Source organism: Nycticebus coucang, chromosome X (genome assembly GCF_027406575.1).
Source record: "Nycticebus coucang isolate mNycCou1 chromosome X, mNycCou1.pri, whole genome shotgun sequence".
NCBI classification, from domain to species: domain Eukaryota; kingdom Metazoa; phylum Chordata; class Mammalia; order Primates; family Lorisidae; genus Nycticebus; species Nycticebus coucang.
The window spans coordinates 111,406,189-111,420,945 of record NC_069804.1 but is presented as its reverse complement, the minus strand read 5'-3'; the positions used below and the strand labels follow the sequence as shown (position 1 = coordinate 111,420,945).

Sequence of the window (14,757 nt, the reverse complement as noted above, 5' to 3'; positions counted from 1 at the left end):
CTAATTTAAAAACAAACTATTACATGCTAACATAAACAACATTCTATGAAAAATAACTATGTTTTCCAAACAGAAAAAAGCAAGAACAGTGGCATAATTTTACATAATTTTACATTTCTACAATCTTTTTAATGTTTCAGACCAAATAGAATACAACTGGATTGTACTTCTGCATTCTGTTAAGATACATTGCTTTGGGTGGTGCCTGTGGCTCAGTGAGTAGGGTGCCAGCCCCATATATTGAGGGCGGTGGGTTCAAACCCAGCCCAGGCCAAAACTGCAACAAAAAACAGTCAGGTGTTGTGGCAGACGCCTATAGTCCCAGCTACTCGGGAGGCTGAGACAAGAGAATCGCCTAAGCCCAAGAGCTGGAGGTTGCTGTGAGCTGTGATGCTACAGCACTCTATCAAGGATGATAAAGTAAGACTCTGTCTCAAAAAAAAAAAAAAAAAGATACATTGTTTTGATTAAATTACATGAAGAAAATCCAGCCTTTTGCAGATATGCAGTAGGAAAAGGAATATTTTAATAGCCTTTCCAGAAAATTGTGGATACTATTCTTTCATATTACACCAAAACCTGGCAAGTAGTAGTTCTTTATTTTTTTTTGAGACAGTCTCTCTGTCAGCCTCCGTAGAGTGTCGTTGCATCATAGCTCACAGCAACCTCAAACTCCTAGGCGTAAGTGATTCTCTTGCCTCAGCATCTCAAGTAGCTGGGACTACAGGTGCCCACCACAACGCCCGGCTATTTTTGGAGAGGAGGTCTCATTCTGTCTCAGGTTGGTCTCAAACCTGTGAGCTCAGGCAATCCACCCGCCTCAGTCTCCCAAGTGCTGGGATTACAAGGCGTGAGCCACTGTACCTGGCCCAAGTAGTAGTTCTTAAGTATTAGCTATAAAGTGGAAATCTTATCAATAAAAGTTTCACACTCTGTTCTATTAAAATTCATTGATGTATCTTACGTTTTGAATGATTGTTTTATCCATACATGACTTTGTAACATGGTTGTTCATCTGGAAATATTGGTTTACTGAGTTATACCAACATTCCAAATGCTGACACATTTCACTATATAGTATCTAAAAATCACATTCACCAATCTCATCAGAAAGTGTTAAGTATGCTGAGGCTGTCAGGTTCACAGTAGCAGATTCAAATTCTCCAAACTGAATTTTCAATTGAATGCTCAGATTTTATCATTGGCAACAAATACTGCCAGTTGTTTCCTTTGAAATAACACACTGGCTTTGTTCGTTTTCAAGAAAACATCTTCCAAATACCCAAGTTTGAATAACCATAGTTTGCATGTCAGTCACTCTTTCAAATAAAAATGATGTTCTATGTAAACAATGCTAGTCTAGCTCACAACTCAATCACACAAGTGCTTTTCCTCAGAAAAAAACACTGTATTTTAGTATGCAAAAGGGCTTTGTTTGTACTTGCCATTTCATCACACAGAATATTAAAGAAATAAATATATTGGCTCAGTGCCCGTAGCTCAGTGAGTAGCCCAAGAGTTTTTTTTTTTTTTTTTTTACCCTCAGTAGAATGCTGTGGCATCACAGCTCACAGCAACCTCCAGCTCTTGGGCTTAGGTGACTCTCTTGCCTCAGCCTCCCAAGTAGCTGAGTTTGAGGTTACTGTGAGTTGTGATGCCACAGCACTCTACCGAGAGTGACATAGTGAGACTCTGTTTCAATAAAAAAAAAAAAAAAAAAAACAGAAAAGAAACATTCATCATATCAAACATTTCCTCTCATAAAATCCCAAATCCTATTCAACCTTCACAGACTAGCTCAACAACCACATACTTTACGATGCTTTTTCTAATCACTCTGATTTACAGTACTATCTTCCTTCCTGGAAATATTACAATTATTATCCTCCCACTATCATATACTGTCTTTGATAATTTAACTCTTGAGTTGTCTTTTAACTCTATGTGCTTTCATCAACTCCCCAACTTGATTTTAAGTTCCTAGAGTACAGAAATCCTGTGCTAAACTTTGAATCTTCTATATTGCCTATTATAATGCAATGAAAATAGTAGAAACATCAATTTTAAAAAGGAAATTATTAATGAATTCCTTTCCCGAAGGCAAGAGAAATACAGTTAAATGAGTGGTTCACATGGTTGGTGAACTGCTGATGGGCCTTGAAAGACTTCTAGGTGGACAGTAGATTGATTTCTTAAGAGTTATTAATGTTTTTCATGGGAATAATTATGCTATTTAATCAAAATCAGTCCACTGGCAACTAGAAAAGTAATCCTTTCCTTCTCATTAATTCTGATGAGGCTTTTGCAGTGTTAATCAAGAACATGCAGAGTAAGTGACCCAAAGGACCTTGTTAAAGTGGTTCAAAGGGAAAAGATGGCAATCGCTATTCTAGATCAACAAAGAAAACTCCAATGTGGAGTCAACTCTGCAACATTTTTATTTCCTTCAAAGAGTGCTGTAATCCTAGCACTCTGGAGGCCGAGGTGGGTGGATTGCTTCAGCTCAGGAGTTCAAAACCACCCCAAGAAAAAGCCAAGATTCCCATCTCTACAAAAAATAGAAAAACTAGCCAGGTGTGGCAGTTGCCCATAGTCCCAGCTACTCAGGAAGCTGAGGCAATAGGATTGCTTGAGCCCAAGAGTTTGAGGTTGCTGTGAGCTATGATGCCACGGTAATCAACCCCAGGGCAACTAAGTAAGACTGTCTCAAAAAAAAAAAGATACAAAACAAATATGATAAAAATTTAAGATTTTTTAATCTACAAGACAAGTGGGCTTGGCGCCTGTGCTCAGTGGTTAGAGAACCAGCCACATACACCAGGGCTGGAAGGTTCGAACCCGGCCCGGGCCTGCTAAACAATAATGACAACTACAATAACATCATCAACAACAACAACAAAAAAAAACAGCTGGACGTTGTGGCAGGTGCCTATAGTCCCAGGTACTTGGGAGACTGAGGAAAGAAAATAGCTTAAGCCCATGAGTTTGAGGTTGCTGTGAGCTGTGACACCACAGCACTCTACCTAGGGTGACATGAAACTCTATCTCAAAAAAAAAAATAAAAAAATCTAAAAGACAAGTAAAAGAATGTTATACTTTGTACTTTTTTGTATGTTTCTGTATTTATATTATGTTATCTTTGTACATTTCTGTGTTTATTTTAAAATGAAGAAAAAACATTGTGTAGCACCCTGAAGTACATATAATACATCACTATACATGGATATAATATTTGATTAATGCTCAATGCTGTCCATTTTTTTTTTTTTTTTTGCAGTTTTTGGCCAGGGCTGGGTTTGAACCCACCACCTCTGGCATATGGGGCCGGCGCCCTACTCCTTTGAGCCACAGGCACCACCCAATGCTGTCCAATTTTAACTTACCAGTGCATCATCTTGCAATGAAGCAAAAAAGAAGCCGTAGAGCAAGTTAATTTTCTCCTTGTGATCAATAAAGTCAAACATTGCAACCAGCCAACGATAAAAAAGTATCTATCGAGAGAAAACAACGTTTATCTTTAGAGAAATATAACTGGTACAGAAGAGTTTAATTTGCCCCTCAGGGCAGTTTTAGAAGCTTCTAGCACAATGTAGCATAATAGATTTTATTTCTCAGTAAAAATTTGTTTGACCAGAGTCCTTGCATCAAGCTATATTGTTCCAAAAACTACAGGGTTTGCACAAAAGGCCACTGCCCATTACTCTGTAAGTGGCTCTTCCTTGCCAGCCCTTAAGTGGTTCTGAAGGACTATCACCAAAGTGTTTAAAAAGATTACCTTGGTACTACCAGAACACTTGCCAACACAAAGCCAGGAGACTGCCTTAACCACAGAATCTTCTGATATTAGAGTTGCTGGAATCATGCACTTCAATAGCCGTGTGTTTACAGCATTTCCTGGAAAGTAGATAAACTCTAAATTAAACTACATTTTAGTGTCTCAATGGTTCCTTTATTATTATTCACCCTTGAACCTAAAAATCTCTCTTTATATTAAAGGCAATAAAACAGCATTATATAATATTCAGTATCTTATCAATAAAAAACTGTTCAAAATAAAAATGTACCTTTAACTTCTAACTATAAAGCAAATTATTTGGCCCAAATATTTCTATTTAAAAAGAAAGGATGAATACACGGTTTCTTCTTGGGGTGAGGAAAATATTCAAGAATTAGAGGTGGGCCAGGCAAGGTGGCTCACAACAATAATCCTAGGCCAAAGCAGGAGGATCCCTTGAGCTCAGGAGTTCAAGACCAGCTTGACCAAGAACGAGACCCTGTCTCCACCAAACAGAAAAAAATTAGCCAGGCATCATGGCAGGCACAGAGGCTAAAGTAAGTGGATTCCTTGAGCCCAGGAGTTTAAGGTTGCTGTGAGCTATGACACCACAGCACTCTAGCCTGGGCAACACAGTGAGACTCCGTCTCAAAAAAAAGGAATTAGAGTGGTAATAACTGCACAATTCTAAATATGCTAAAAAAATTGAATTTTTAAGGATGGGTGCAATGGCTCACGCCAGTAATCCTAGCACTCTGGGAAGGCCAAGGTGGGTGGATTGCTTGAGGTCAGGAATTTTAGACCAGCCTGAACAAGAGCAACACCTGTCTCTACTAAAAATAGAAAAACCAGCTGGGTGTTGTGGTGCTCACCTATAGTCCCAGCTACTCGGGAGGCTGAGGCAGGAGGATCACTTCAGCCCAGAAGACTAAGGTTGCTGTGAGCTGTGATATCACAGCACTCTACTCAGGGCAACAGAGTGAGACTGTCTTAAAAAAATAATTTTTAAAAGGATTAATTTTATGATATGTAAATTATATCTCAAAAAACGCCTTTCAATCACAGGAATATTTCAAAGATTATTATTTTTTAATGGCATAATAGACCAATTTATTTAAAGCTACTGACAGAGACCTGGCATAAGATGTTGTATTTAGGAATAAATATAAAGCCAGGCATGGTGGTTCACACCTATAATACTAGCACTTTGGGAAGCTGAGGCTGGTGGATCGATTGAGCTCAAGAATTCAAGAGCACCCGAGCAAAAGCAAGACCCTGTCTCTACTAAAAATAGAAAAACTTGTTGGGTGTTGTGGTGGGCACCTATATTCTCAGCTACGTGAGAGGCTAAGGCAAGAGGATTGCTTGAGCCCAAGAGTTTGAGGTTTCTGTGAGCTATAATAATGCCACAGCGCTCTACCTGGGACTAAGACTGTCTCAAGAAAAAAAAAAAAAAAAAAAAAAGAATATATTTGTGTCCTCCACTCCCCTAAAAGAGGGGGTAGAGTAGCAAAATAGAACAGATATCCTTGGAATCAGCTAGCAGTAATATTGTACACTAGTCAAATCTTTCCATCTTGCTTACTGGCCCCCATGGTGTTCTCACATCTGATAAAGTGGTATTACAGAGGCTGGCTTTGTATATACCTAACATCAACCTACGTTTATTAAAACTTAAGAATTGAAATATAGGCTTGGTGCCTGTAGCTCAAGCAGCCAGGGTGCCAGCCACATACACTGCAGGTAGCAGGTTCAAGCCCAGCCCGGGCCTGCCAAATAGCAATGACAACTATAGACAAAAAATAGCAGGGCGCTGTGGCAGGTGCTGTAGTCCCAGCTACTTGGGAGGCTCAGGCAGGAGAATTGCTTAAACCCAAAAGAGTTTGAGGTTGCTGTGAGCTGTGACACCACATCACTCTATGGAGGGTGACACAGACTCTGTCTCAAAAAAAAAAAAAAAGAATTAAAATATATTTTATCAATTTCTACCCTATCACTCTGTGGAGAAGAAAGGAAACAGTAACAGTAATAAATCACAAGAATAAAAATATCTGTTTTGAGACTCTGTCTCACTTTGTTACCCTCGGTGAAGTGTCATGGCATCACAGCTCACAGCAACCTCAAACTCTTGGGCATGAGAGATTCTCTTGCCTCAGCCTCTCAAGTACCTGAGACCACAGGCACCCACCACAACGCCCTGCTATTTTTTTTGTTGTAGTTGTCATTGTTGTTTGGCAGGCCCGGGCAGGGTTGGAACCCGCCAGCTCCAGTGTATGTGGCTGGCACCCTAGACGCTGAGCTATTGGCAGTGAGCCAATGTTGTTGTTACTTTAAAATACACACACATTTGGGCGGCACCTGTGGCTCAAAGGAGTAGGGCGCCGGCCCCATATGCCAGAGGTGGCGGGTTCAAACCCAGTCCTGGCCAGAAACTGCAAAAAAAAAAATACACACACACTTGCGGATATGCTACTAAAATATATACGAAGGAACCTAACATGTAAGGGCTAGGAAATATTTAGTGCATAAAGCATATAGTTCTGCGGGCGGCACCTGTGGCTCAGTGAGTAGGGTGTTGGCCCCATATACCAAGGGTGGTGGGTTCAAACCTGGCCCCAGCCAAACTGCAACAAAAAAATAGCCGGGGGTGGGCGGCGCCTGTGGCTCAAGGAGTAGGGCGCCAGTCCCATATGCCAGAGGTGGCGGGTTCAAACCCAGCCTCGGCCAAAAAAAAAAAAAAAAAAACACACAAAAATAGCCGGGGGTTAGGACAGGCCCCTGAAGTCCCAGCTACTCAGGAGGCTAAGGCTAGAGAATCACCTAAGCCCAAGAGCTGGAGGTTGCTGTGAGCTGTGATGCCATAGCACTCTACCGAGGGCGACAAAGCGAAACTCTGTCTCTTAAAAAAAAAAAAAAAGTTTAAAGCATATAGTTCTGATAACTTTTTTTTTTTTTTCTGAGACAGAGTCTTACTTTGTTGCCCTTGGTAGAGTGCTATGGCATCATCATAGCTCACAGTAACCTTGAACTCTTGGGGTCAAGTGATTCTCTTGCCTCAGCCTCCCAAGCTGGGACTACAGTTGTCCATCACAACGCCTGGCTATTTTTAGAAACAAGGTCTCACTCTTGCTCAGGCTGGTCTCAAACACATAAGCTCAGGCAATCCACTCACCTCAGTTTCCCAGAGGACTAGGATTACAGACATGAGTCACCTCACCTGGCCTGCCTTAATTTTTTTTAAGCGTAAAAAAAACACGCTAGGCACGGTAGCTCACATCTATAATCCTAACACTCTAGGAGGCCAAGACATGAAGATTGCTTAAGCTCAGGAATTGAAGACCAGACTATCTTCATAGTGAGACCCTGTCTCTACTAAAAATACAAAAATTAGCCAGGCGTGGTGGTGCACAGTTGTAGTCCCAGCTATTCTGGAGGCTGAGTCAGGAGGATCACTTGAACCTAGGAGTTTGAGATTAAAAAAAAAGGAAAAGAAAAAGTAGTGATAATGTGGTATGAGATAAACACTAAAATGGGAGTTTGGAGAGCTGGTCCCACTTTTAGCTCTGACATTAAGCAAGTCTCTTTAACCACTCTGGGCCTCAATTTCTTCTCCATTAAAATTAGGATGTTTTGAGGCCAAGCGCAGTGATCATGCCTGTAATCTTAGCACTTTGGGAGGCCAAGATGGGCAGATTGGTTGAGCTCAGCAGTTCGAGACTTCCTGAGGAAGACCCCATCTCTAAAAACAGCTGGGCATTGTGGTGGGCACCTGTAGTCCCAGCTACTTGGGAGGCTGAGACCAGAGAATCACTTGAAGTTTGAGGTTACTGTGAGCTATGACACAACAGCACTCTACTGAGAGCAAAATAGTGAAACTCTGTCTCAAAAAACAAATAAAAAAATAAAATTAGGGGCGGCACCTGTGGCTCAGTGAGTAGGGCGCCAGCCCCATATGCCGAGGGTGGCGGGTTCAAACCCAGCCCCAGCCAAACTGCAACCAAAAAATAGCCGGGCGTTGTGGCGGGCACCTGTAGTCCCAGCTGCTCGGGAGGCTGAGGCAAGAGAATCGCGTAAGCCCAAGAGTTAAGAGGTTGCTGTGAGCCGTGTGACGCCACGGCACTCTACCCGAGGGCGGTACAGTGAGACTCTGTCTCTACAAAAAAAAATAAAATAAAATTAGGATGTTTAGGGTCTAAAAAACCTTTGAAGTCTGAATCTGGATGAGAGAAAGTTAAAAGTGTCTTTTCAAGTAAATAGAACATTAACCAGATGTTATTTCTAAAATCCTCTCCCAAGTAGCCCCACTACTACCAATGAACTTAGACCAGGAAAGGATACATTTGCATAAAAAAAAAAAAAAAAAGCATCATGACTTTTTTTTTTTTAAACAATGCTTATGTTCAAGTAATAGCACTTTTTTTTTTTTTGAGACAGAGTCTCACTTTCTTGACCCTGGTAGAGTACCATGGCGTCATAGCTCACAGCAACCTCAAACTCTTGGGCTTATGCAATCCTCTTGTCTCAGCCTCACAAGTAGGTGGGACTGCAGGAGCCCACCACATGCCCACCTATTTTTTTTTTTTTTTAGAGACAGAGGTCTTGCTCTTATTCAGGCTGGTCTCCAACTCCTCATCTCAGGCAATCCACCCACCTCGGCCTTCCAGAGTGCTGGGATTACAAGTATGAGCCACCACGCCTGGCCAGCACTTTGATTTTTAAAGTCTACACACTGAAATGAAAACAATGTAAACAGGGACTTGCCACAGATAAGTAAACCTAAAGGCAATAAAGTAGACTAAGAGATTTTTTTTTTTTTTGCAGTTTTTGGCCAGGGTTGGGTTTGAACCCACCACCTCTGGTATATGTGGTCAGCGCCCTACTCCTTTGAGCCACAGGCGCCACCCGATTAAGAGATCTTTTAAGAAGCCTTAAGTCAGCGGTTCAACATGTACATTGCAACCCCTTTATAACAATGAAAATACATCGCGTCATTAGGAACCACTGCAGTAGTTCTCAACCTTCCTACGGCTCTTTAATACAGTTCCTGTGGGTCACGACCCAACAGGTTCAGAAATGCTGGCCTTAAGTAAACATTACTTAAGTTGTTACATATACTTCCTTTTTTCTTCTGTTCTTTTTTCTTTTTTTTTTTTTTTAGAGACAGAGTCTCACTTTATCACCCTCAGTAGAATGCTGTAGCATCACAGCTCACAGCAACCTCCAACTCCTGGGTTTAGGCGATTCTCTTGCCTCAGCCTCCCAAGTAGCTGGGACTACAGGCGCCTGCCATAACGCCCGGCTATTTTTTTGTTGCAGTTTGGCCGGGGCTGAATTTGAACCCACCACCTTCGGTATATGGGGCCGGCACCCTACTCACTGAGCCACAGGTGCTGCCCTCTTTTCTTTTCTTTTTTTTGAGACAGAGTTTCACTATGTCACCCTCGGTAGAGTGCCGTAGTGTCATAGCTCACAGCAACCTCCAACTCTCGGGCTTAAGAAATTCTCTTGCGGGCGGCGCCTGTGGCTCAGTGAGTAGGGCGCCGGCCCCATATGCCGAGGGTGGCGGGTTCAAACCCAGCCCCGGCCAAACTGCAACCAAAAAATAGCCGGGCGTTGTGGCGGGCGCCTGTAGTCCCAGCTGCTTGGGAGGCTGAGGCAAGAGAATCGCTTAAGCCCAGGAGTTGGAGGTTGCTGTGAGCCGTGTGACACCACGGCACTCTACCCAAGGGCGGTACAGTGAGACTCTGTCTCTACAAAAAAAAAAAAAAAAAAAAAAAAAAAAAGAAATTCTCTTGCCTCAGCCTCCCAAGTACTGGGACTACAGGCACACGCCACAACACCTAGCTATTTTTTTGTAGTTGTCATTGTTGCTTGGCAGACCCAGCTAGGTCTGAACCAGCCAGCCCTGGTTTATGTGGCCAGCACCCCTTGCTGTTGAGCTACAGGAGCCGAGCCTCTTTTCTTTTCGAGACAGAATCACTTTCATCTGGTCTGGAGAGAATGCAATGGCATCATCTAGCTTACAGCAACGTCAAACTCCCAGGCTCAAGCAATCTTCCTACCTCAGCCTCCCTGGGAGCTAGACTACAGGTGGGTACCACCATGCCCAACTAATTTTTTTCTATTTTTAGTAGTTAGAGGGTCAGGTGGTCTCAAACTCCTGAGCTCAAGTAATCTACCCACAATGGCCTTCCAGAGTGCTAGTATTAAGGGTGTGAGCCACTGAAAATGGCCTGTTAGCTATGCTTCTTAGGAGAAATGCTAAAAATGGTTCCCCTGTATTTGGTTACAAGAGTGTATGTATGCATTGGCCCGGTGTGGTGGCTGACACCTGTAAACCCAGCACTCCGGGAGGCCGAGGCAGGTGTATCGCCTGAGCTCACAAGTTTAAGACCAGCCTGAGCTACAGCAGGACCCCCACCTCTAAAAATAGCTGAGTGTTGTGGTGAGCACTTGTAGTCCCAGTTACTCTGGAGGCTGAGGCAAGAGAATACTTGAGCCCAAGAGTTTGAGGTTGCTGTGAGATGTGACATTACAGCACTCTACCAGGGGTGACAAAGTGAGACTCTGTCTCAAAACAAAAGTCTTTGCATTGTATTTGTAGAGATATGTGGTAACTGGTCATTTTCAACATATGCATACTGAAACGTTTGCCTCATAAGGTAGTCTAAAAACACGAGAAAGGCCCATTTTATAATCTTACCGGTCTGGGTCTTATGAAAGTAACAGGAAGAACAACAATCGATTCCAATGATAAATCTAACTCAAAATTTAAAAGACAAAACTAATAGCAAATTGATGACAAATGCATCTCCTTAACATACCAAATTTGCCACTGAGTGCTACATTTAATAGAATGTCAATTCCTTCCGGAGCTAACCCATTCTTGCAAGCCACATTTTCCACAGTTTTCAAGTGTTTTTCCAAGGTTTTATTTTTACTTTGTGAAGTTTTAATAAGATCTGAAAAAAAAATTAAATAGTGAAACCCTTAAAATTCTTTCAGTCCTCAGCCTGAACTATTACAACTTGGTACTCTTTAAAGGAATACCTTTATGTAAAAGTTATCTTCTTTTTTTATTTATTTATTTATTTATTATTATTATTTTTTTTTTTTGTAGAGGCAGAGTTTCACTTTATTGCCCTCAGTAGAGTGCCGTGGCATCACACAGCTCACAGCAACCTCCAACTCCTGGGCTTACACGATTCTCCTGCCTCAGCCTCCCAAGTAGCTGGGACTACAGGTGCCCGCCACAACGCCCGGCAAAAGTTATCTTCTTAAACACACTTTAAAGCCCTTAAAATTCTATATTTAATAGCAATAGCACCTTCAGTGCGGAAAACCCAATTATGCTCTCACATTCCCGCTCTAAACTAACTAAAAGCATTTAACTTACACTATAACCTGTTTCAACACAGGGGCAGTGGTTCCCAAACTTTGCTGTACGTTGGAATCATCTAGGAAGCCTTTGAGAAAAATCCTGATGCCAGGTTGCATTTCATAACAATAAAATCAAAATGTTGGCAGAGCATGGTGACTCACACCTGTAATCCCAGCACTTTGGGAGGCTGAGACAGAAGGATCACTTAAGCCCAGAAATTTGAAGTTACAGTGAGCTATGACCATGCCACTGCATTCCTGGGTGACAGCAAGAATCTGTCTCTAAAAAAAAATTAAAAATCAGAATGTGGGGTGGCGCCTGTGGCTCAGTCGGTAAGGCACCAGCCCCATATACCGAGGGTGGCGGGTTCAAACCCGGCCCCGGCCAAACTGCAACCAAAAAAATAGTCGGGCATTGTGGCGGGCGCCTGTAGTCCCAGCTACTTGGGAGGCTGAGGCAAGAGAATTGCTTAAGCCCAGGAGTTGGAGGTTGCTGTGAGCTGTGTGAGGCCACGGCACTCTACCGAGGGCCATAAAGTGAGACTCTGTCTCTACAAAAAATAATAATAATAATAATAATACAAGATTCTCCAGTGAATACCTCCCCCCAACATGCAGCAGTTTGGGAACCACTCTATTAGGAAGATCTTTTGCTGTTGTGTCTCTAGTACCTACTATACTGATTGGTAGTAAGTACTCAATAATATATATTCTTATACAAATAGGACTTTCACAGGGAAAGCAATTGTCTTTACCTTTCTCAAAGTATTCCATTGCTGTTTGCAGAGCATCTTCTGCTTGATCATCAGCATGTTTATAATCTTCCATTGGACCATTCTGTCCATAGTTGGAGATGCTCTTTGAGTGACTCGTATCCTCATTTACTTTCCAGGCTGAGAGGTTGGTTTGAAAACTACTACTATCTTGTGAAGTCCTCTTCTGTGCCTGGGATTTCTTAATTCTTCTCTGAGGTGCCATTACTACATATGTCCTATTCAGAAACAATTGTTATCATTTATCAGCCAAACTCCTTTTCCACCACAGGGAGAGGGACCATATCTGCTTGTAGTCACAGTACTTACTACACAATCATTAGCATACAACAGATACACAATAATTTGACAATCTAGGAAATAAAACCTATAGGTTAACTTTCTCAGAAAGCCCTTGACCTAAACAGAAACAAAAACAACTTACCAAGGTAACAATCATCAGCTGAACTGGACTTCTTGTGGGGGGAAAAAAAAAACAATAAGAGTATAGGCAACACAGCAAGTTCTCTCTTAGAATGGCTATATAAGTGAGCCCAAAACTAATCCATCTCATGAACTCAATCTTACTTTCTGCACTCTTTGATTTTGTATTAACCTTTATGTTCCTCGCTTTATCAGTGCCAAGTTAAAACTGCATATTTCAAAATCCAAACTGGCGGCCAGATTAAGCATTCCCAGGAAAAAAACATTCCCTACTTATTAATTCACTTATTCAATAAATAATTACTGAATATCATCTATATGCCAGCACAATTCTAGTTACCAGGGATGAAATAATAGAACAGTCAAGGTCCCTGCTCTCATCAAAGTTACACTGGGTGGAGGAGTAGAGTCAATAAATAATAAGTAATAATGAATGCAATATACAGAGATGTGGTAGAAAATGGGGTAGAGATGAAAAGCTACTTTGGAATAAGTCTTCTGAGAGAGGCTCTCAGAGGTGACCGTTGAGCTGAGATTTGAACGCTAAGAAGAAACCAGTCATGTGAAGATCTTATGGAGGGTATCATTACCCATCCATGCTTCTTCCCTCATGGAGAGGGGAGACGACATGTTAAAAGTGAAAAAAGAGACTTGTATGTTAAAGAAACAGCACCACTACCAGTGTGCGGGGAGTGGAATGAAAGAGGTAAAGGGAAGTGAGAGATGAAGTTACAAAGGTAGCCAGGAAATAGATCATATTGGGACTTGTAGGTCAGAGTAAATCGTTTGGATTTTAAGCATCATAGGAAACCATGGGGAAAGGGGAGGGCTAGAGAGGGCAGTAATACCACATGATGTGCGTTTTAAGACCATTTTATCTGCAATATGGAGACTAGAATGTTAGGGGTCAAGAAGTAGGAAGAAACCAATTAAAAAGCTCTCGCAGAAGTCCAGATAAGGAGTCACTTGTAGTCTGCACTAGGCCTAAGGTGTGGGGAGTGTAAGATGGAAAATGAATAGATTCATGTTATGTTTTGGAGGTAGACTGGGCAGGCCACAAAAGAATTGGATGTAGAGAAAAGGAAAGAAAAACCAAGAACGAAGATTTTGGCTTCAAATAGGAAAAACTAAGGCAATGGTCGTAATGACACTTAATCCCACCTCCCTAGAACAGACGAGGCCAGAGCAGAAAAGTACAATTATGTACAACCCAGCAAGAGAGTCCAGATTCCGATTGTTTCCTAGGGTTCTACGAAGGGCGAGGGAAGCAGCTTCTGACCCCCACCCAGTTAAACCGTCCCAGCGCTTCCCAAGGATCCCTTTCAAAGCCTGCCCCTGGGGCGGCGCCTGTGGCTCAAGGAGTAGGGCGCCCGCCCCATCTACTGGAAAGGGTGGATTCAAACCCGGCCCCCGCCAAAAACTGCAAAGCCTGCCCCAGCAAAAACCGACCATAGAAAACTCAATCCCAGCCACACTTTGCAGGATAGTCCCACTCTCCGAAGTTAAGAGAGGCCCTTCGCTCTCGGGGGCCATTTCACGCGGTGTTTTTTAAAAAAAAAATCTCACCAAACTCCTACCGCGCCCCAACCTCTGAAGTCCAAATGCCGCCTCCGGTATTCAAAGGAGCAGATCCCACCCAACGCATGCGCTTCCGCGGAGACCCAGGCGGCAACTGGGCGGAGCGGCGCACTCTGCAGAAAGTTGATTGGTTACAGTACAACTCTATAGCGGGAGGTGGCACGCGCGCCGTCACTGACGCAGACTCAATAACAGAGAGCGGTTGCCCCACCCAACCGATCCTGGGGCGCGCAGCTCGCGAGCCGTTGCTGCTGGAGTTAGCTGATTGGCTGATGTTCCCTTGGTTCTAAGTATGTGTGCAATCGTCATTTTGCGTAAAACCGGGCAACTAATGTCTCAGTTCTTGAATTTAATATGATCAGTTACAATGACTGTTTTGCCCAGATTGACCTTAAGTGTCGGGACACAATAAAGGCGGCTTCTCCCATGATGAGACTTAAGGTAGGTCTGTCACTTTCCCCAAGTTAAGCTAGGGAGGAAATAAAGGATCTTTCCTCTTACAGAGAATGGGTACGAATACCTTCTGAGGTTTTATAGAAATGTGTTCTGAGAGAGATGTTGTGCCACCTTGCAAGTAGCTGGCTGTGAACTTATAAATGTTCCTAACCTTGAGGAATAAGTGCATTAAAGAAACTGGCTAAACAGCAATTAAGAGGTTCTCAAACTTTTTAAACAGGGGGCCAGTTCACTGTCCCTCAGACCGTTGGAGGGACGGACTATAGTTTTTAAAAAAACTATGAACTAATTCCTGTGCACACTGCACATATCTTATTTTGAAGTAAAAAAACAAAACAGGAACAAATACAATCACACCGCCTCATGTGGCCA

At 42.5% G+C, this 14,757-nt stretch overlaps 1 protein-coding gene across 1 annotated transcript in view; it reads right to left on the bottom strand.

Moving 5' to 3' along the window:
• The window catches only part of CENPI (centromere protein I), a 96,494-nt gene extending 82,522 nt beyond the window's left edge, over window positions 1–13,972 (bottom strand). Inside the window, exons 1-5 of the mRNA XM_053579786.1 lie at window positions 13,918–13,972; window positions 11,911–12,146; window positions 10,600–10,737; window positions 3,776–3,894; window positions 3,384–3,491 (exon numbers count right to left, since the gene is read on the bottom strand). Coding sequence (XP_053435761.1) covers window positions 3,384–3,491; window positions 3,776–3,894; window positions 10,600–10,737; window positions 11,911–12,133 — 588 coding nt within the window. The 5' untranslated portion in view covers window positions 12,134–12,146; window positions 13,918–13,972. The remainder of the gene's footprint in view (window positions 1–3,383; window positions 3,492–3,775; window positions 3,895–10,599; window positions 10,738–11,910; window positions 12,147–13,917) is intronic.
• Window positions 13,973–14,757: the final 785 nt, after the last annotated feature.